Here is a 23,381-nt window from a genome sequence, read left to right as displayed (position 1 = left end):
ATTTGTTTATTTTTTCTCTTGATATGTTGCTATTTATTTTCACAGGAGCAACAAGGTTGTGAGCAGTAAGTTGCTATTTATTTTCACAAGAGCAACAAGGTTGTGAGCAGTATGTTGCTATTTATTTTCACAGGAGCAACAAGGTTGTGAGCAGTAAGTTGCTCTTTATTTCTTGTTTTTTTAATCTTTATTTGTTTATTACAATCTTCTCTGCACAGTAATGATTTCAAGTGGCATAAAATAAACAGTAATGATCATAGGTTTAGGGTTTGTCTATGTTTTGTCTTGATGTGAGTAATGATCATAGGCTTAGGGTTTGTTATACCTTAACCGTACACCATGTTTGCTCCATTTTTCTACATTTCATTCTTGGATGATTGAGGGTACTTTGTGTCCAACCTGGTTTGCAACACTCTCTAGCCATTCATGTGTGCTCCTAGTGGTCATAGTAAAGATCATTTTTCTTTGTGGCCTTTCTTGACATTTTCCTACTCAATTTGAGCCATATGCTTCAAGTGATGGAGTACCCTAAAAAGCGATTTAAGGGCTTCAAAGTGGTGTGCTTGAAATCGCTTTTCATGGTACTTGGTGTCTAACCCTGTTTGCAGCCCTCTCTTGGCCATGTGTGCTCCATGCCCTACATTCCATTCTTGGTCATTCCAAGATTTAAGCTACTTGGTGTTCAACCCACTGTGCAACCCTCTCTTAGCCATTCTAGGATTGTTCTTGAGCCATTATATGTGCTCCATGCATGCCCTATAACCCATTCTAGGATTTAAAGGCACTTAAGCCATGTGTGCTACATGCCCTATAACCCATTCTTGGCCATTCTATGGCTGCAGAGCTCTTGAGACATGTTTGGTCTATGTATGCCCTATCAGCCCTCTATCTCTTATACACCTGGTGGTTTCCACCAGTTGGCAAGTTTCTAGGTATTTTTCTTGTTTGAAGCCCTTCTTCCTTATTTGTAAGTTTTGGTTGAAGGATTTTACTCATATCTGTGACTTCTATTGTACAAAAAGATACATAGAGTAATTTTGTCTAATGTTTTTGGTTGTTTCTTTCTAGATCATATGCAAGGAGACAAAGAATACTACATGGGTTGAAGGAAAGGTTCCTGAAATAGCAAAGATAGCTACCATGAAAAGGGATATAAAGTTCCGAAAAAGGGAAGCCTATGTCTATTATTCAAAGAAGTAAGGAAAGGAGAGCGACACAACACTTGGGTGTATTAAGGGAAACTAGAAGGAAACAAAATGCTATGGGTTTAGCTATACCAAAGGCTCCTTTTGAAGGAGCTTTGTGATGAGATAGGAGTAAAGTTAAGGTGGTTCTCAACTACACTCTTGTGTTTTGTAGGAGAAAACTGAGGATTTCTTGATTAAGTGGTTTTAGAATACCTTTTTGCTTGCAACACATGCTCATAGGGTGATTATAATGGAAAAGGATATGAACACACTCAGAACTGTGAGGTATAGGTATGACAAGATTTTGCACCATGTGGATGTTACAGATAGAAAAATGAAAGGCATTCTACTAGTTCCACCTACAAGGAAGCCTAAGGATGAGATGAAGATTACAGAAGTAACACACAAAAGAGACACAAGGTTTCATGCTCAGGCTGAAGGAAGTTAAGAAGAACAAAGAACAAGAAGCCAAGAAAGAAGAAGAACTAAAAGCTACCACAATAAGTGTAGTGCGAGTTCTACCATCCTCCAAGCGAGTTCTTCCGAGCAAACTAAAAAATCTAGCAAAGCATGGCAAAGGAGACCCCAAAAAGAAGGGGAAATTTAGAAATGGTACCTCATCGTTCCATCGAGTTTCAATTTTAATTTGCGACATCCGAAAAAAATTCCAATGCAACCACCCATTAATGGACACATACTACATGAAGAGAGTATAAACAAACACATGTACAATTGTTAGTGAATTTGTCATGAAATTGAGCTACTTGCAAAATGGCCTTAGAAGCTCATAAATGGGAACAATCACATGAAACCTTTGAAGTAGCAGGCAAAACTATGGATGACAATGTCCAAAAACTCAATGGTAGGGCAGTCACGCAAAGGCACACTCGTGTTCCGTGGTGGATCCTTATGTTCCATGGTCTCAAATCTTGGGTCTCCATTCATTTTCCTTCCCATCGCCTCCGATATTGGGGAAATTAACTTCCCATTGAAATTAAAACAAAAATAGGTTTAAGGCATCACAAACAAATTTGAACATTCCAATCCCTATCTCACACAGCCAAGCCATCATTAAACTCACCAGCACATAAACCCAAAAGAATTATTTCAAATAAGAGGTGGCTGTAAGAAAGATTAAACAAGCAATGAAAGACCATTAATTGCACCCACCATGTCCGGATGTTGTATTTTCAGACCCCCAATAGCATCATCCTCATAGAGTGTATCACCATGCTTTCGCATCCCCTTTCCACCACGAACTACGGGACAACAAAGTTAGAAGTATTTATTGCAAGAGCAATACTCACAAAGTATGCATAAAAGGAAAGCATGCTTTTCTTACCTCCATCCATTGATTCATTAGCCTTCTTCACAACAACCGTGGGCTGCTCTTTTGAAACATGTGCATGGAGCTCCTTCTCCCTCTCCAACACATGACCCTTCTCTAGGTCTATCCACCATGGACAATTTTCAATCTCCCACTTCAAGATTCCATGCATGGAAGGAGGGTACATACTAGTAGCTGCATTTTCAATCATCAACCACTTCTTTGCTCTAACTGGCATAGTGTGCAAAAATGACCCTTATCTTTCAAGCAAACAAAGTATATGTATGTATTTACATGCACACAAATCACATTAGGTTTCTTCTACTTGTGGCAATAAACTTAGAACAAGATAAGATTCCATTGTACTCCCTAAAAAAATTATATACACACAAGGTATTACCTACAGACTAATCTCTGGGCCACCATCTGGATAAAATCAAGTTTCTTCAGCATAGCCGCATCACCCTTTCTATCATTTGTCTCTCCATGAGTCTCCAAATGAAATCATTGTTTCCTCTTCTCAATCTTCACCTCTTCATAGTAGTTACTCATCAACAAGCAATCTTTGAGGATGACAACACCACCAACAGCTTCCTGAAAATCTCTTAGAGAGCTTGAGCTCTCTGCAATATTCTTTCCAGAGTCACTTCTCTTCGAAGCCAACCACACAACAAAAACAAATATGTACACAACCCACATCTTAACATGAGAACGCATGAACAAAAAATGTAGGAGTCGAATACAAAAGTGTGCCATGAGCCAAGCCAAAGTGCAATAGAAGGGTACAACTTATTGTCTATATATGTGATCTCCTCCAGCAAGGTTGAACATTGTTTTAGTGGTCTTGCTCGCCTCCTGCAAAGACATCGAATAGATTTTAGACTTGATGGGAACATCACACACAAGGCAAGCAAGTTTAACTTCTCCAATGTTGCATAGCTATCTACTCCCCATTTCAGAGACCATACTTTGGAATGCCAGTCATCACCATGCTTAGGGTCAATGATATTGAGAGTCTAAAACAAATCAAAATGATGGCACATAGACACACGGAAAAAAGCACTTGCTCAAAAATTGTCCTCTTTTTTTTTTAAGGTTTGCAATCTGACTTTTCCAACCACACATTAATCATACTTTCCTTGGAAACTCTCCAAAAAGGTAATGACAACTTTTCTTTACCTTCCCAATTCTACCACCATATCTTGTGGCCAATTCCACTGTCTCCTTCCCCTCTAATTTTTCGATCTCAGCATCAAACAATGTCAATCTTGCTTGCTTGAGCTTCTACTCAGCGATTGTGTGATTTGAACCTAAAACATCGACAAAGATCAGAAGCATGCAACAATGATGAAAACCTTAAAATTAATAAATGATGGCATGATAGCAACCACTCACATTGTATACAAGCTTTCCAAGATATTTGCAACAGGGTACCATGGATCTGCACCCTTAGTGTATTTCCTTCGAGTCTATGCTATCAATCTCCTATCTCTATCAGGCAAATTCTTTAAGTAGTCCTTATGATTTGTAGCACAAATGTTTGCACAATTCACTATCTCATCTCGCTATGTTGTCCAACCAATTCATGTGTATTCAAACTGGAAACAAAATAAAATTGTCTCATCGATGACCAAGACCTGAAAATTGTTTCTTTTGTTATCTAATCCATATGTTAAGAGACACAAGGACACAACCCATACATATATTCAAAGGAAGCCATTTTAGATCCATTGAGTGAACTTCCAAATATAGGAATAGTTCATAAATATAGAAAGACAAAGATATACTCACTAGTTCATCCGCTGTGCAAGCTCGATAGAAGTGCAATCTCACTCACTCTTGTTGGATCTATGATGGGGCACAAAACATGGTGATGCTTTGCCCTTGTATTTGAAAATCTCTCTTTTATTTCTACCTTCCAAGCCACTTTACGATGGTTCCCTTCCCAAACATAAAACATTCTCCGTGAATGCATATGCAATTCTGGGATTCTATGAATATCCTCCTCAAACTCCTTGTTGACATCTTGCCAAATAGGATCCCAGTCTGCCATTATCTCCTCACTAATCATTATGCTCTCTCTAGCACATGTCCACATGGACACTATGAAGGCACCCTTTTCCGGCACATACGTGTCCTTACCAAAAGCTACCTTCAAGCCCGACACATCATCTCTCAGGCCCCTCACTTTTGCATATGGGATAAGCCTGCATGGTGGAACCATTGGACATTGTGAAAACAATTGAAAAGCATAATTTTTGCATTATATCTTCTCCCTTATCCATATAAATTTTATTCTCATCCCTGTCATCATTTGGAAGAGGAATCTCAGATCTCATAACATAAGGAATAATTTACATATTAGCCTCTTGTGGTGCCAACAACTGATCGTCCATCTCATGATTGCTACATGCACCCAAATCATCAACAGTATGGATGCATCCACATCTTGTACTTCTTGGAAATTTGTCTCAACCACTCTACTAATTTCCTCCAAACATTGTGAGGGTAGATGATCAGGGTCTATAATCCTTGCCCCTCTAGCCTTTTTGCCGTGCTTGCTTCCACCTCCCTTGGATGATAGACACAATTCAAATAATAATAATAAATCAAATTTAAAATTGGCATGGACCATGGGAAACATATCACGTAAATGTACATCAAAGCATTCCAATCTTGCAGCATAAAACAGAAACATTAGAGCATCAACACTTGCAACTCTTTAATTTGACACCAACAAACACACCATATGTAGTTTTCAAAAAAGTTCATACTTTTCAAAATGTCAAAGATATTATTTAAAGACATTTTGTAAACCCATCGTAGCTGGAGTTGAACCCACCATCTATCAGCTATCAAGTTGAGTCTATTATTGGTGAATGGACCATGTTTTTAGCTGCTAGGTAATGTATTCGATATGGCCACCATGAAAGACAACAAAGATATTGAACTACAAGATGTGTATTTAATATGGCCATCATATATAATGTACCATAAGATGATGTGTGCCAAAAAAATGTTTTATTGCTTGCGTCATGGCCACAAGATGATGTGTGCCAAAAAAATGTTTTATTGCTTGCTTCATGGCCATGCAACTGAAAACATGGCCGTGGGAGGCCGCGCCGGCGCATAAGTTTCAAGCGTGGAGGGGGCGCGTACTTGCGCATCATTTTGGTGGAGAATCAGGGACACCCTCGAGATGCAGAGGAACTCGGGGCGACAAAGTTTTTCAAAAAAAAAATCCAAAACAAAAATTACAAATTTTTAAAAACCTTTTGATATTTTTAGACAAGATTTTTTAAAAGCTTTTTAGGGATTTTTCATCACATTTTAAATCTTTTTTTAGCTCCTTGAAAGGCATTTTTAAAAGCATGTATAACGATACGATAGTATAATACATTTTTGAAAAAATTTTAAAAGCATGCAAATATATATTGTTTTATTATTTTTTAAAGCTCTATTTTTTATAGATTGTTTAAACCTTTTTTGTTGAAGAGTTTTTTTAAAGTTTTATTTAAAGCTCATATAAATATATAAATATATAAATATATATATATATGAAAGCTTTTTGATAGCTATACCAACATGCGCGTGCACGCACGCATATTTGTACACACACATAGATACTTTCATACGTACATTTATTTACATACACATTCACATATGAATATAAATACATAAATAGATGCTATCTAACATCTTCAGTAGGTTATCTAAGAGATCAGAGATGTACACAATAAATATTGACTACGCATTATTTAGTTGCTCATGTATTATCTATGAGAGTTCGCTTCTTTAGTATTAACTTTACTTTGTCAGTGAATATCTTCCCCCTTGTTTTTCGTGATGATCTAAACGTGATCTCATGTTGAGGAGGTGCCTATAAAAATTTATTGCCAATAATGACAAATGGTGAGGTCATTACACTAGCCCTTTGTTTACACACGTAGCCATATGCACACATACATATAACTGATACACACACACACACACAAATAACCATACTTACACATTTATCTAATCTCACTCAACATACTTACATGGTCTTTGAGACTAAAAAAAGAAATAACATTGATAGTTCAATTTTCGGGTCGTGAGTGCACGAAGCATTGTAATGTGATTGGTCCATTGTACTTTGTCCCAAACCGAGCAGAATAACGAACTTTTGATGTGAATTGGTATATATGTGTCACTTAGAAAATATATTTCATAATCAATAGCATTGAATTTAGCTGGCCTTTATTATTCACGGGTCAATTATTTAACATCATCCTGTATTGCATAATTGACGAAAAAATCTGCATGATATGTGGGTGCATTTCGACCACGTCCAAAGAGTCCTTGGTTGGCCAATTATGTATGTCCATGTGTATGACTCTTATGTCCGTGAGCTTTTGAAAATAGCTACATGTGAGTTTAAGTTAATGATAGGTATGCACAAATAGAGTTTTGGAAGATGCTGAATCATGTGGTGCAAGAGAATGGCTATGAGAAACCATAATTCCAGGGATTCATGGGCGGACAAGGCCAATGCAAATTGGGTTGCAATTCGTGCTGTTTTCTTTTGGAGGAGCAACATAATCAGGTATCGTCTGCCAGACGATACCATATGGCAACATAATTTGTCAATGTTGATGTGGCCTTTTTGATGTCTTATGCAATGGTTCTTTTTGTAATTAGCCTCGACTTGGGCGCACTTTGATCGATGGAGTATAGTATCTTTTTAGTACTCCTGATTTGTAGGTGCAGCCATTGGTAGGATTAAATGCTATTGTTTTTAACCAAAATGCAATTTCATTCTGTTTGGAATGTGATGCTACTCTTTGGAGTTATTTCAAGCAGTTAGCGGGCAGACGGTGCCATGTGCCAACATAATCTATATATGCTATTGATGTAGGTGCAGCCATTGGTAGGATTAAATGCTATTGTTTTTAACCAAAATGCAATTTCATTCTGTTTGGAATGTGAGGCTACTCTTTGGAGTTATTTCAAGCAGTTAGCGGGGCAGACGGTGCCATGTGCCAACATAATCTATATATGCTATTGATGTAGCTTTTTTGATGGCTTGTACGATGGTAATTTTTGTTACTATCCTAAACTTGGGTGCACCTCGCTCGCTGGAATATAGCATCTTTTAAGTTACCATGTTTTGTGTTGGGAGTGTTCATAAATTAAAATACATGTTATTATTTTTAACTAGAATGAAATTTCGTGCTATAACGAATGCTTGTTTGGAATGTGCTGCTATTATTTTCTGTGGAGATTTTTTGACGGGATTCGCTCGAAAAAAACCCGCACGGGGAACATATTCCCTCGTGTAGTACAAATCAGGGTGCTATAAGGAGAAAACTACAAGACATTGGTGCTCCATTTGATGTAAATATAGAAGATGACCTTGGTATACTTAGGGTTGAACGAGATGACATCCATGCTTTGAAAATGGTTAATGTAGAAACCACCAAACAAGATTATCTTTGCATGCATGAGGTTGTTGAGGTCAAATCTTGCAAAAGGTAATGAATTGTTTGTTTTTATTTTGGATCCTCTTATATCTCCTTTGCTAAGGTCATCTAACCAGACGAATACTGAGCTGCAAGCATGGTTTACTTATTTTTACCTTTCAGTTAGCCAACATACATCATTTTTTCCTACCACCAAACGTATGTGGTTGAGAGCTTTATCTATTTATAATTTTTGTGTTTGTATACAAATATGTTTCTCCATCTAATGTGATAGATTTGTTTAAGAGAAGACATTGGAGTCTCGTAGTGTTTGACTTAGGACGGCATCAAAAATACTCTCTAAACTCCGCACCAAACTCCCATCCATACATTATATTGTGAGTAGACATAAGCATAAGTTATGCCTTTTTATTGCTTTTTTGAAGTGGTGACACTACTTAGAACATCAATACTTTTTAGCTGTTATAAAAGAATAGTTTCTGTATTGGAACTTTGTATGGAGGATGAAAGCTTGCATGAGAATTGGTCGTATACAAAAATACAAGTATATCATTGTTCAATATTTGAGAATTGAAATTCGTGCCATCATGCAAATCAAGCGAAAGTATAAATTAATAGGTAGTAGAGCAACAAGACATGTTTTCGGATGAACACTTTTTAATACAAAATATATTTTTCAAGCTTACTTCTCCCCTAATGATGCGGGACAACTCGATGCAAGTCTTATTACATTTCCTCATAAAACTTAACATAATGATTTTTTTTAAATCTTTATTATTGATTAAATATTCATGTTTCAGGTTAAAGATGTAAAACCTGGGAAAATACAATTGTTCTGTTCAAAATTGATATTGGAACTTTTGGAAACTGCATCATTGGTGGTGGTTGTAGATGCTGGACAAGAAACGGATAGAAAACCCAAGGTGCTATAATAACATCCAAAATTTTAATTGTAGAAGAGCCCAAAGTGGCTAAAGTAGAACATGTAAGTGAAGAAAAACCAAAAAGAAAGAAGATTAAAAGATGAAACAAAATAAAATCCAAGCTGGAGCATCAATCCAAGAGAGAGCTTGAAGAAGAGCCTAAGAGAGAGCCAAAAGGGGCGGAGCATCATGCCACGGAAGAGCCTAAGGAGCCACAGATAGAACCACTAGAACTTGAGCTACTCGCGAGACAGAGCTTGAGCAGGATTGTGAGCCATGAGAGGAGCAACCAACGTAAGGACCTAAGCCATAGGAGGAGCAATCAAAACAAGAATTTAAGCCACAACATCACGAACACAAGCCCAAGGAGGAGTCCAACCCAACACCAAATAGTAATGATGATGAAGAACCGCAAGTAGATGATACTAGAGATATTGCACCACGAGCACCATAGAACATTATCTATAAGATCCCAACAAAGACGGTTTGGTATATTGCACATAACAATAAAAGACCTATTGAATACTACTTGTAACTAAAATACACTTACTATTACTCAGGAATCAATGAAACTGAAGAATTTCCAAATCCTTACATGTAATTGTTTATTCTTTTCTCTTTGGCACCTAAATGTAAAAGCAATGAAAATGTAAGAGCTTACACAGATACAAAAATTTAAATACGAAACACTGTCTTGTACCTTTCGCATGTCATTTGAAAATGCAAATCTTTCTGGCAAGTCTATATCTTCATTTGTAAATCTTTTCTGAGCTCTACAAGTGTACAATTTTCTGTAATTGGAATTATAGTTTGAACTTCACCATGGACTTTCACTTAAACATCAATAACCTATATGTTTTCTAAGTCTCGGTCAAGAGGCACAAGGTGATTTTGAACTCTATGTGACCTTGTATAGAAAAAAGAAAGTTTCAAATTCTTGCTTCCAATGATGTATTTGCATGATAGTGTTTTTGCCACAACCGTGCATATTATACCATCTGTCTCTCTATGACCCCATCCACTGTCAAGAATATCCATAATTACATTTGTACAAATAAACATTATTTTTGTAACACGAATATCTATGTTGGAAAAGAGATCAATAAATACATTGATTGGTGTGAATAGTGTGATTCTAACAACTCTTGTTATCACTTGGGGTTTCAAGTTACATTGAATCTCTTCAAAAATCTTGCAAGCGAAGACTCTCAGTACTTTGGTTACCAGGTAGTTGCCATTCTGGGCTACTCAACTCAAGTAGATCAAGCTTTTCGAGTGTACCATAAGTGTGTTTTAAAAAAACTATCATAGGAAAAAATATCATTCTCTACAAGTGACCTTCCCGTCCTCCCCTTGTATTGTTGCTCACCAATGAAAGCGTGCTCTGAATATCAAACAATCCAATTACCGATTCTATAGATTGCCATTCCTATAAGATGGATAAACATCTGTAAAATAAAAATTTATAGTTTAAGAAAATAGATTTCTTCAACATTACCTCACCAAATCAACATAAAGACAACAACAATAGGTACATTCCACTTACAGTTTGGCCTGTTCTTTGGCAACCCTTTGGCTCTCTAAAGGGAGATCATTATACATGTATACATGTACATGTAGCTCCTTGATTTTGTTATTCCTTAATTGCCTGAAGTCGATCACTCTTGCCTTCCAACTTGAGAGAAACTCATTTTGAATCTTCTATCTTTTTTTTGACCTTGTTTGAAGAAGAACCCAACTTCCCTTGATTATTATCATTGGTATCCATTCGCCATTTTCATTATGTGTGATCGCAATACATACTGAGTGCACAAATGAAGGACGACGTGCTGCCATGGAGATGGTGAATGAATAGAGCAAAGAATGCAAAACGAGCGAGAAACCAAAACTAATGTGCTTTAAAAAAGTTCAACCATTTATTTTACATCAAAACTCAAAAATGCTTGACTGTCAGAACGTATCTGACATTTTCTACACTCTATCTCTTCCCTTTTTGTTTTTTCAAAATCAAAAATTAGATTGAAAATTGTTACAATTACGTTTTTCCATAATGTTTTAGTGAATTTCATCATTATAGTCGGTGACTTTCCTCTAGTTGGGTGAATAAGAATATTTTCCAAACTGTAAAAGGCCCAAGAATGAGCTCAGATTTTCCCTAATGAGACTTACGTCTCTAGGCTTATGTTTACATGTTTATGTGTCAAGACTCACATTTGTAAACTCACATCTCCATGTTTATGCACTTTATTTTTATGAAAAAGACCTCCATGGGACATAATTTTGTACACTACACCTATGACAGAGTTAATATATAATTATTGAGCTATAATTACACTCCAATGTCTCAATTATTACAAAGGATAAGAACCTTCCTTAGAAATTGTAGCTTGGTATAGATTGTACAATAATAAAATCCTTAAAGGACATGGGTAGGTATGTGCTTACAAGTCTTTCCTTACCACAATATTACGTATACCTATCTCTAGGCTTACGTCTCGTTGACTCACATATATTGACTTACGTGTCTAGACTTGCGGTTTATGTCTCGAGGCTTGTGTCTCGCGTCTCTAGACCCACATGTGTTCACTCACGTCTATTTTCATGAGATTGAGGACTTACGTCTCCCAACTCGAGAGCTCGTTTGACCTAGGCTTTTAGAGTTTTTTGAGGTTTTTTAGACTTGATGGGAGGTGATTAAAGATTTATTAATGATTGTTGTGCAAGTTGTTAAGTATTTTTGTATTGTTTTTGTTGGTTTTACTTGCTTCTTATCTACCAATTCAAACAATGCATGAAAAAATATAAAAGCATATAATGCATGAATAAAAACTTAATTATCCACTCTAATCCATACCTTATAGATCTTAATACTCATGTTTTCATAGTAGATTCCATTCCTAATCACAATTGCTAAGCTATTGCTTGGCTCAAGAATGCAACAAGATCAAAGTCTCATGGGTCCCAAAATCATGCAAAGCATAAAGAAACCAAGATTTCCTACTTCCAAGGTATGAAAATAGAAACCCCTAATGCAAATAAGCTTCAAGACAAAACCAAAAGCAGCAAACCTAACACATCCAAGGCTCCAAAGCCATATGTTTTTCAAAGTCTCACCTCTTAATAGCTTGGAATGGACGAATAAACAAAGGTAAGTCCTAGGCCAGTCCCCATCGACTGTACCAAATATGTCCAAGTCAAGATTTTATGTTAGTCTTGTCGAAGCATGCGTCGTCGGACATTGTCTTCGAGCCGTAAATGCAACTTCTCCATGTGGGTGTGCTAGCCCGTCCGTTGCATCCTTACTCCATTCTTACATCCAAATTCTTCTTGTTGCTGATGGGATGAAGAGAGAGATCTCTTCACCTAGATGGAGGCAAATTGAGGTGGTTCTTTCACGATGGTTCTCTCTCACGAAACGTGAGGGAATAAGAAGCTAATGGAAGAGGAAAACGTACAAAAAAACCTACTCAAGCAAGCATCCATCTAGCATACATGAATCCAATAGCATACAAGCAAGCAAGAATAGAAAAGAGAAGATCTCACAAATATACTATTGGAAGGGAATGATTGTGTATTTCTTATTATCAAAAAGACTTATATACAAGTAACTAGTTTCACACTAGGCCGGACCCAACTTAAAAGAGAAGATATCACGAGTATACTATTGGAAGGGAATGATTGTGTATTGCTTATTATCAAAAAAAGACTTATATACAAGTAACTAGTTTCATACTAGGCCAAGCCAAACTTAAAAATGAGCTAACCACTACTAGTCTTAAGCAAGTATGTACATGAACTCTATAAACTTTTTCTTTCTGACATTAAGCACAAGGTAAGGCCACTTTATATGTTCCAACGTCATCTTACAAAATATAAGTGCCTATTCAAGCGGAAAAGATGGCAAAGCATCTTACATAGGTCCAATAGGCGAAACCAAACTTACGGAGTCGTTAACAAAAGCTATATCATTTCTTTTGATGAATAATCATGTGTCAAGCTGCTTCACTGTCGATGACCCACGCAGCATCCGAGTGCTTCAAAATGCTCTAAGTTTCCACAATTCTCTTCGATCGTTACAAAGAGCTCGTATTCCAATTCAACATTGTTACTTGACTCCACCTTCAAGAAGATGTCATTTTTCTTATATGCTTCTTGACGTATTCATTTCTCTTACATGTGGCCGAATGCCACGTAGACATCTCTGTACAGAAGGTGCAGGACCTGGGATGGTAAATTGGTCCCATGTGAGCCCGGTCCGGGACGATTCGGTCCGAGAGACGAGTCAGCCAGGGATCCATCCCAGTTGTCCGAGGTCACGTGTGCATTGTCCTGCACAGGAGTCCAAGGTCAGGTGTGCACTGTCCTGCACATGAAACAGTGCCAGTCCACGCTGAGTCTCTCTCTGGAATGATGACAGTGATTCTGTGTATCGGGCATGGTACCTGATGCCAAATCACTGTGTAGTTAGTTAGGGTTTGCTTTTAGAACAAGGGGCCAGCCCATAGGGCTACCCCAAGTCTTAGTGTGGGCATGGGGATGGTGTGAAACCACCCCCATGAGGGTCAAGAAGGATTTGTAGGATAGCCATAGGGGCATGCCAAAGGTAGCCAACAACACATCTAGTGTTATGAGGGCTGTAGGGCAAGTTTGGGGCAGCCCATACAGGCTGCCTAGTCCGCAAAACAGCATAGATTCAGTGTCCAGCCCTTGGAGATTCAAGCGCATGATGCCCAGCCAACAAGGGAGAAAAGCGCAGGGTTTTTATGTGAATTTTAGCCATTTAATGCTTATTTTAGGGTCGTGGACATAAATTGAAACCGCCTGGTTATAAACTGGCCAACTGGTTATAAGCTGGCCGCCTAGTTATAAACTGGCCGACTGCTGTTGGGGAGGAGTATAAATAGATGAGCCATAATTCAATTGTGTTATCTCATAATTCACCAAGTGCTGAGGCAATCAAGGGCCAGAACAACCAACGAGTGCTAACGCAAAAAAAGGGATGAAGGACTGCAGGTCAAGGGCAAAGTTATCTCAGCTAAGAAAGGCCAAGTTTTCCTGTATTTTCTTTCAGATTTACATCATTCTAATAAAGCAAATACACCATTCGTGGTGGGGACCCTACAGAGGGTATGCAAGACCCAATATTGTGTCCTCTCCTCTCTCCCTCTCTCTCTCTCTTTTTTTTGCACATCTTCATTCAATTTTGTGAAAAGTGTACGGATTTCTGAGCATTGAAGTTACCGATCTCCCCCGAAGCTTCCGCATGTTACAGTGGTATCAGAGCCTACTTCAAGTGCAAAGATTCAGCAAAGAAACCAGAATTCTTTCTCGCTCGTGTGGCTCGTTTTCCGATGTCGGTGGACTACCCCTTTCGAAGTGACTCCTGTCCCTCGAAGGACGGTTGGCTTCCAGCCTCCGAACGTCTCCCACACACATAGTGGATGGTCACATTGCGCTCCGAAAAGGAAGTGCTTTTTCTTGCTATGGCGAGCTTCGACGACGAGAGAGACCAAGAACCATGGGACTAGAGTGCACCAGGCAGCCCAGCTAGGGCACCAGGCTTGAGTGTTACAGATATGTTCCAGCAGATGATGCGAGCACTCGCAAACCAGACAACCAAGTTGGAAGAGCAGAAGGCGTAGATTTTGGTTCTAGAAGAGCGTACCCGTTCTCCAGCGTCGTGTTTTCCATCTCCTCCTCCCTCTCCTTCCGTATCCCAGATTCCAGATCCTCGACACAGGGACCCTCTCGTCGCAAGGTCACGACCGCAGCCGAGCTCTTTGCTTGAGTTGCAAATGCGTGCATTGGAGATTCGACAACGAGAAGACGAAGCCATGCGATGCGTGGAACACGAGCGTTACCTCAAAGCTTTGGATGCCAGATTGACACTGGCGGCGCCCTCAAATCATTTTCTTGAGAAAATGAACTTCACACTCAATCCCACAACTCTTGATTCATGGTTGCATCAGTTTGAAGCTTACTTTGCCGCAGTTGGAGATAGATACCAGAGTGATCTTAGCTAGTTGGCACTTGGAAGGTGAGGCCATTCCTTGGTGGACTCAGTGCGCTCATGCCCACACCAGATTAGGTATGGCAACTTATGTGTGGGACGAGTTTGTCCGCAACCTTAAGCAGCGGTTTCTACCGCCCCACTACCTTGAGCGACTCGAAGACGAGTTCTTGGGAACGCGTAGGAACACGCAACCAGTCCTTCAATTTGCCAATAGAATTTAGACTTTATGTTTGCAATTAGGCTTATCTGATTCAAACAAGAAAGGACAGTTTTTGTATGGCCTTGACAAGCAAATCCAATGGGAGGTGCGTATGTTTAGGCCAGCCACCTTTGAAGACGCACTCTCACTTGCGCAGAGCGCAGAAATGAAGCATAATGGTGGCAAGCCCAAGACTTCCCAGCCGGCTTCTCCCAAGGCTACCCCCTCCGAAGAGGCAAAGGCCAGAACCAGATAGGGTCTTCCCCAGGACAGAGCCCAAGAGCCTCTGGCTCCAAGAACTCGAATAATGCGTCTAAGCTTACTCCAGACCAAAAAGCGACAAGACAAGTGGCAAGTTGAGTGCTGAGGAGATTTCTCAGTACAAGGAGGGTAGATATTTGTCATACAGAAGGCAAGAGTGTCCTAAGAAGCCTCCAAAGCCCGCCGCCGCTGCCTCCACAACTTCCGTGGTGGGCTCAGCTCCCACACAGACCCCAGTGGTGGCTGCCCCTAGTTCTTCAAATCCCGGTACTTTAGTTGGAGCAATTATTAGCCCGGAGCTCGAAGATAAGCAAAAGAGTGCCCATGACCAGGAGTATGAGCACAATGAATTGCTAAAGTCCTTTGGCTACATAGGTGGCCCGAGAGTCGTTGTCTTGTTTGACAGCGGCAACACGTAGGATGTGGTCAGGGAACAGGTCGCTACGCATGCCCATTTCGACTTGACTTCAGTGGACAAACAAGTTGCGGGTTTTAGCATAGGTATGACAACGAGCGTCAAGTATGAAGCTCTAGGTGCTAAGTTAGTTATTCAGGGCATAGAATTTGTGCGTGATTTTATATTGCCCCTCTTGTAGAGTAGACATAATCTTTGGTATTCAATGGTTTCACAAGTTTCTTCCAGATGTCAAGTGGGACAAGCACACATTCCAGATCAATCGAAATGTGCCAAATGCCCCAGTGACCTTTAAGTGTGAGCCAAGAATTCCAAACTTTCTGCTCATAAGCCACTTGCAAGCTAAGCGAGCAGTCAAGAAAGACGCACAGTGTGCGATGATATACATCTAGGCAACCCAGACGGTGGCCAGTGCTTCCGAGAAGTACTCAACGCTCCAGGAATTCCAAACTTTCCGCTCATAAGCCACTTGCAAGCTAAGCGAGCAGTCAAGAAAGATGCACAGTGTGCGATGATATACATCTAGAAAACCCCCAGACGGTGGCCAGTGCTTCCGAGAAGTACTCGGCGCTCCATGAAAAGTTCCACAAGATTTTTCTTCGGGACAGCCTCCCTCACCAGTTTCCCCCGTCCAGATCGGAGGACCACAAGATTGACCTCCTCCCAGGCTTGGAACCCTGGAGTAGGTTTTCGTATCGCCTTTCCAAGGCAATGGAATCGGAGTTGGACCGCCAACTTCAAGAATGGTTACAATCTGGCTTCATCCGTCCCAAGGTGTCGCCATTTGTAGCACCGATTTTATTTGTCAAGAAGAAAGATGGGTCTTCTCGTTTGTGTGTCGATTATCGTGCACTCAACAAGCTGACTAGTATCAAGAGCAGATTCCGGTGCCTCGAACAGATTATATTCTCAAGAGACTGAATGGAGAAAAGGTGTTCTCGAAACTTGATTTAAAGAGTGGTACCACCAGGTGAGGATTGTGGAGGGAGACATCCCAAGACAGCCTTCCATACGGAACGGACCCACTATGAATTTGTGGTCATGCCATTTGGCTTGACGAACGGCCCAACTACATTTAACTGCATGATGATGCGTGTTTTTCGGGATTTGATTGGAAAGTGTGTTCATATTTCTGGACGACATACTTGTATTTTCAGCTAACGATTGAGCAACATGATATTGATGTGGAGAAAGTCCTTAAGTTGCTGGAAAGCAATGAGCTCTACGTCAATGAAAGGAAGTCGAAATTTTATCTATTCCAGGTGCATTACTTGGGATACATAATTAGTGCAGAAGGCATTCGACTTGATCCGGTTATAGTAGCCAAGATTATCAACTGGGAAGTACCTCAGACAACCTATGACATCAAATCTTTTGTGAATATATATCAGGCATACTCCACCCACCACCACAGACAAGTTTTCTGATCTCTCGACGAATCTCACCGATCTGCTAAAGGGTGTGAAGACAAGAAGGCAAAAGATTCGAATGACTCCACGAGCGTTGGAGGCATTCAAGAACCTCAAGGTGGCTTTATCAGCAACGCCTTATTTAGCACTTGCCTCGTGGGACGAACCATTTTAGGTGATCACCAATGCAAGTAATATTGCAATTGGTTGTGTGTTACAACAGAATGGTCATCCAGTAGCTTACATGTCTCGTAAGTTACTGCTCGCGGAGAAGAATTACTCACTCTGATCGTGAACTCCTTGCGGTTACACAGGCCTTGAAACATTGAAAACATTTTCTTTATGGCCGTGACTTTGAGGTTTGCACTGACCATCAGGAATTATGCTGGATTCAAACAACGCCAAGTGCACAGTGGAGTGATCCACAACACCGCTGGAGTCAGATATTCCAACAATTCGGTAGTATGATTAAGTACCTCCCAGGAAAGGCCAATCCAGAGGCCGATGCTTTGAGCAAGAAGGGACAAGTGACTTTGATTCAGACCCCTACACTCGATCTTGTTGGTACATGACTAGATGACATAAAGCACACGTACGCGGATTCCGAGGAATTCGGTACACAGTTGGAACAGGCATTGGATGCCACAGGACCATGCCACTTTCTGATATGCAATGGTTGGCTTTTGTACAAAGCATGGTTGACATATACGTACGTACGGATCCGATCCATACCGTACGGCCGTACTGTACGGATCCGTACATGTATGGGTCGATCCGTACGTGAGGTTTTTTTTGGCTGAAAATCGTCGTGCGCACTGCGTTGTCTGATTGGGCGCCCGCCTGGCCTTTGGGTACATACTAGGCCTTTGATTATTGGGCTTTGTATTGTATACACTTATTACAGAGAGCGTGCGTTACAGAGAGGCGAGAGCAGAAAATTATCGAAAAAGACCAGGCGAACACATTTGCACAGCGTTGGAACTTTGGCGTACGTGTAGGTAAACTGAGCATCTTCCTCTCTCTCTCTTTCTCTCCCTCTTGAGTCTTATCTCTTTCTCCGCGTCACGCAAGACCTCTGGCTTGCCGCTTATAAGTTATTCCTGAGTCCTTTGCATATGTGCTGCGCACTTGGCAGGTGCAGACAAAAGTCTCAAGAGCCATCGTGCCTAAGCCAACTAACCCGTATTGGCAAGAGCACACCAATGTCATCCGCATTGTCAACACGCCAGGGCAAGCTGGATCTGGCACGCGACGATGGCAATGCAAGTATTGCAACTTTCACCTCACCAGTACCATTTCTCGCGTCGTTATGCACTTGACAGGCATTGGCACAACCAATAACTGTGCAGGGTGCAAGGTAGTACCAAAGGACATTAGGGATAAGTTGATTGCTGAGAATTTTCCAGCAATGGGTGCAGGGAAAAAGGTGAAAGGTAGTCAACAGACACAGGATGCTCTCCATGATGCACTCTTGGGAGACTTGGGTGGTTCTTCACAGGTTCAGGAGGAGGAGCCCTCTGGCAGTAGGAAAAGGGCTCGTACCATGCACGAGCAGCAGGACTATGTGGAGGATGATGGAGAGATGCATGCACCAAGGCAGACTACCTTGCCTTCTCGAGTGGCCTCTCTTTCTTAGGTGAAGGAGCTCCAAAAAGTGGCTGAGATGGAGATTGCTCGCACTCTCATTGAGTGCAACATCTTCTTTCATGTCTTGAGGACTGAGCAGTTGGCAGAGGATGGTCAGAGCCATAACCCAGGTTGGACACACAGAGGATTGGTCGGGGTTGGAATACAATAAGATGCGGACCACTATGCTTGAGGAGCAGAAAGCATTGATAGATAAGGCATTGGTACCAGTGAAGGCAGGTTGGGGGCAGTTTGGGTGCACCATCATTTCAGATGGCTGGAGTGACATTCGTAGGCGACACATCATTAATATTCTTGTGTCGTCTTGCCTTGGCACGTACTTCTTGCGTGCTGTTGATGCAGGAAAGGCTGGAGAGCGGATTACAGGTGAGTTTATCTATGAGCACATCCGGCAGGCTATACTTGAGGTTGGCCCAGAGAATGTGGTGCAGGTTATTACTGACAACGCCTCCAAATGCAAGGCTATGGGTGAGATGATTGAGGCAGAGTTTAAGAACATTTGGACTCCATGTGCAGCTCACTGTCTTGACTTGTTGATGGAGGACATTGGGAAGTTAACATGGGTGTTGCCTATTGTTTCCGATGCCACAAAAATGACTACTTTTTTCCGCAAAAAGCACAAGGCATTGGCTATCTTTAGGAGTCACAGTACACTTGACATGGTGCGGCCCTTGAAGACCAGATTTGCATATATGTATCTTGTGTTGCAGCGACTCTATGCAGTGAGGGATCCACTTCTACAGACAGTAGTGGACCCAAAGTGGAGAGAGATGCATCACGCACAGGAGGAGTCCACTAGATACATACAGCGGTGGGTGCTTGATGAGTCCTTTTGGTCGGAGGTGCAGGCTATGATAGCAGCATTGCAGCCAATTTATGTGTTGCTGCGTGTCACAGACATGGAGGGCTCCACCATGGGCCTAATCTATCATCTCTTCTCAGAGATGAAGACACACATCAAAGGCTGCAGATCATTGCCACTTGATCGGTATGTACTTGCTTCTGTAATGATTACTCTATTAAATATTTAGTATAATACTATAATGTATAATACTATAATCAAAATTCAGCCTGTTAACTAATGTTGCGTCAATGCTTTTACAGTCGGGAAGAGATCTTGGCTATTGTAGACAAGAGATGGACATTCATGAGTCGGCCCATTCATGCGATGACTGCATTGCTTCATCCTTTCTACAAGAAGCCAACTCTTTTTAATGACAGGAGTCTACTAAAGGGCAAGGATGCGTACATTGGCTTGATTTGCGAGGAGGATGAGCAATTGGACATTGATGCAGATATCGCTAGCTATGAAAATAATTTAGGGTCATCCTTTACTAGAGCTCTGGCATTGAGGCCAGAGGCAACGAAGTTCTCTCTTACATGGTGGCAGAGTTATGGAAGACAAGGTCTTCCAAAGCTCACTCGTATCGCTTTACGTGTCCTCTCACAAGTAAAGTTTTCTATCTTTACATTTTCCATACATGTGTTATGGACCTGGAGGCTGGGACCATGGTTCATTGTCCAATGTCTATTGTCTATGATCATGTCCAATGTCCATTGTAATTTGTCACCATTGACACGTCACATGTGACATGCAGGATTGCTCTGCTGGTGGATGCGAGCGCAATTGGAGCGCTTATTCGCTAATTCACACGAAGATCCGTAATCAACTCAGCACTGCACAGCTAGAGAGATTAGTCTACTGTCGAGCAAATATGAAGCTTGTGCGAGATTACCACGCTTTGGGGACACCCAAGCAGGTTAGAAAGTTGAAACTTTGGGCTAGCGTTTATACATATTACAAGGGAATATTTGTAATTACTAATTACTACTTTCTACGTTGTTAATAATGTGAACACTGAATTGCATTTTGTTTTTTAACAGATAGATCCATCAAAATTGAAGTTGATCTCGGAGGGGAGTGCAGAGGAGACCGAGCAGCAGCAGCAGCAGCTTGTGAGAAACGATCAGGAGGTGATTATTCGCATGCTGCACAGAGAGCTGGAGAGTGTGGATCGGCGTGTGACGAGGTCACGTGCGCAAGTTCTCAGTCTCCCGTTAGTCGGGCGAGATGCAGATCCAGAAGTTTCACGACGAGAGACCATTCGACGAGGAAAGCTTCCTGTCCGTACTCCTCAGAGACAGGCAAATGAGGCTGTTCCTCTCATTAAGCCTACAGAGGATGGTGATCCAGGACAGCAGAGTATGATGGCAGAGCCAGAGTATGATGAAGAGGGCAACGTCCTGACAGATGGGGACTTGCTCTCTTCAGGAGTGTCATCATCCTCATTCGATGAGGAGTTTTGAGATTCAAAGAGTAGAGTCTCGAGAGTCGAGTCGAGACTCTTTGTTATTGCTTAGTGTTTTTTACTTTTGAGTCTTGACTCTTGACATCAGACATTTATGATTTGTTATTTGTATGCTCCAGTATGAGGCTTTTAGGTTGACATCAGACATTTGTTATTTGTATGCTCTAGTATGAGCCTTTCTACGTCTATTTTGTCTTGACAGATATACAATGTGCCATTGTGTCAAGTATATGATGTGTGTTTTGAAATTAGTACATGCAAAGTGGTTTATTTTGATTCTTGAATGTTTTATGTACCTTAAATGTAGAAAGGTGTTGAATGTCCTATTGTTTGCCAATGGTACGTATTTTTACGTACATAAAAAATTTTACTATACGGAACACCGTACAGTACGTACATATACACAACGTACAATACGTACACATCAATCTTGCTACAAAGGCACACTGTGTGTCATGAAGTCGTTCACGGCAGCTCTTCTCCATGATGCCATTACTAGTGGTCATAGGGGCATGAATTCGACTCTGGAGAAATTGGAACAGCAATATTATTGGGTGGCAAAAGATGAGGCGAGATGTGTTTACATATATATTACGATGTGATATTTGTCAAAAGGCAAAAGCTCCTCGTGGAAAGAAGATAGGGTTGTTACAGCCCTTGCCAATTCCTGAGGGTCCTTTCCAAGATATTTCGATGGACTTTGTCACGAATCTGCCTCCGAGTCCGAGTAAGCGTAATATGGAGTGCCTAACTATTGTTGATACATTTAGCAAATTCGTTATGCTTATTCCTTGCAGGGCCAATGCGACCGCCGAGGACGTTCCCTAGTTGTTCATTCAGCATTGGTACCCGATTGGCAGGATTCATATGACCATAGTATCAGCCCGCAATGTCAAGTTTACTAGTCATTTTTGGAGGGCATTAGTTAATAACTTTGGTACTAAATTGAATTTTTCCAGTGCATTCCACCCATAGACGGACGACCGGATAGAGATATATAACCAGTTGGCCTTTGATGTACTGAAGTGTTATGTCCACGATCAGCAAGGTAAGTGGAAATCTTATTTGCCTTTAGTTCAAGCTGTTTTGAATGATTCTTTTTCTTCAGCTATTGACAGGACTCCATAAGAGGCATCGTTTGGAAGTCCTTTCCAATTGTTGTTAACCAGGACCTCGTCTTCAGTACCTAAAGTGAACAGAGTGCAGAGTCTTACTAGGAGCTTTTAGAGTCAGTAAAAGAAAGATTTGGCTAAAGCGCAAGAGCCCTACACTCGGCAAGCCAATAAAGACCGAAGGGATATAAAGTTTTAGGAAAGGTGATTGCGTTTATCTTCGGATTATGAAGCAAAGGTTGAAACAGGTGGACAAGCGATGCCCAAAGTTGTCTTTCAAGAGCTTCGGACCTTTTCCCATCAGGAAGAAGATTAATGAGGTGTCCATGCAGTTAAAGTTACCTCTGAGTTGGACTATGCATGATGTGTTTCACGTTAGTTGGTTAAAGCCATATGCAGGTCCAATCCCTCCAGAAGTCAAAGAAGAGGCGGAACCAGATATTGTTGATGGAGCAGAAGTTATGGTTCCAGAACAAATCCTTCTGCACCATTTCAAGCATAGCTCAGGCCGAAGACAAAGACAGTTCCTCATGAAGTTTCAAGACCGAGATACCCACAAAGCGATATGGCTTGACAGTCTTTTTCGAAGACTATCCGACGTTATTGACGGATTATTTGGAGGCTATGCAGCTTCCGTCAAGTTAAGCAGAAGGGGATGTCACGTGCATCCCGCACTTGGATGCCACGTCGACTTTTCTGTACAGAAGGTGCAGGACCTGGGATGGTGAACTCGTCCCATGTGAGCCCAGTCCGGGACGAGTCAGCCCCAGGGATCCATCTCAATCGTTTATGGTCAAGAGTGCATTGTCCTGCACAGGAGTCCAAGGTTAGGTGTGCAATGTCCTACACATGAAACAATGCCAATCCGCGCTGTAAGTCTCCCTCTGGAATGATGACAGTGATTCTCTGTATCAGGTATGGTATCGGATGCCAGATCACTATGTAGTTAGTTAGGATTTGCTTTTAGAACAAGGGGCCAGCCCCCATAGGGCTATCCCAAGTCTTAGTATGGGCCCTGGCTGAACCCACCAGCCATTGAAGGACTGTAAGATAGCCCATAGGGCTATCCCAAGTCTTAGTATGGGCCCTGGCTGAACCCACCAGCCATTGAAGGACT

General features: G+C 41.1%; 1 protein-coding gene across 1 annotated transcript; it reads left to right on the top strand.

The window, feature by feature from the left end:
• Positions 1 to 18,932: 18,932 nt before the first annotated feature.
• Positions 18,933 to 21,150, top strand: LOC147633297 (uncharacterized). Its single transcript, XM_086805718.1, has 4 exons — positions 18,933 to 19,831; positions 19,948 to 20,293; positions 20,442 to 20,603; positions 20,728 to 21,150. Exons 1-4 carry the CDS (start codon positions 18,933 to 18,935, stop codon positions 21,148 to 21,150), a joined length of 1,830 nt encoding a protein of 609 aa, XP_086661844.1.
• Positions 21,151 to 23,381: the final 2,231 nt, after the last annotated feature.

This window comes from Cibotium barometz, chromosome 12, assembly GCF_041138505.1.
Source record: "Cibotium barometz isolate CiBa-2024 chromosome 12, ASM4113850v1, whole genome shotgun sequence".
Lineage (NCBI taxonomy): Eukaryota > Viridiplantae > Streptophyta > Polypodiopsida > Cyatheales > Cibotiaceae > Cibotium > Cibotium barometz.
This window is presented reverse-complemented; position numbering and strand designations above follow the sequence as displayed.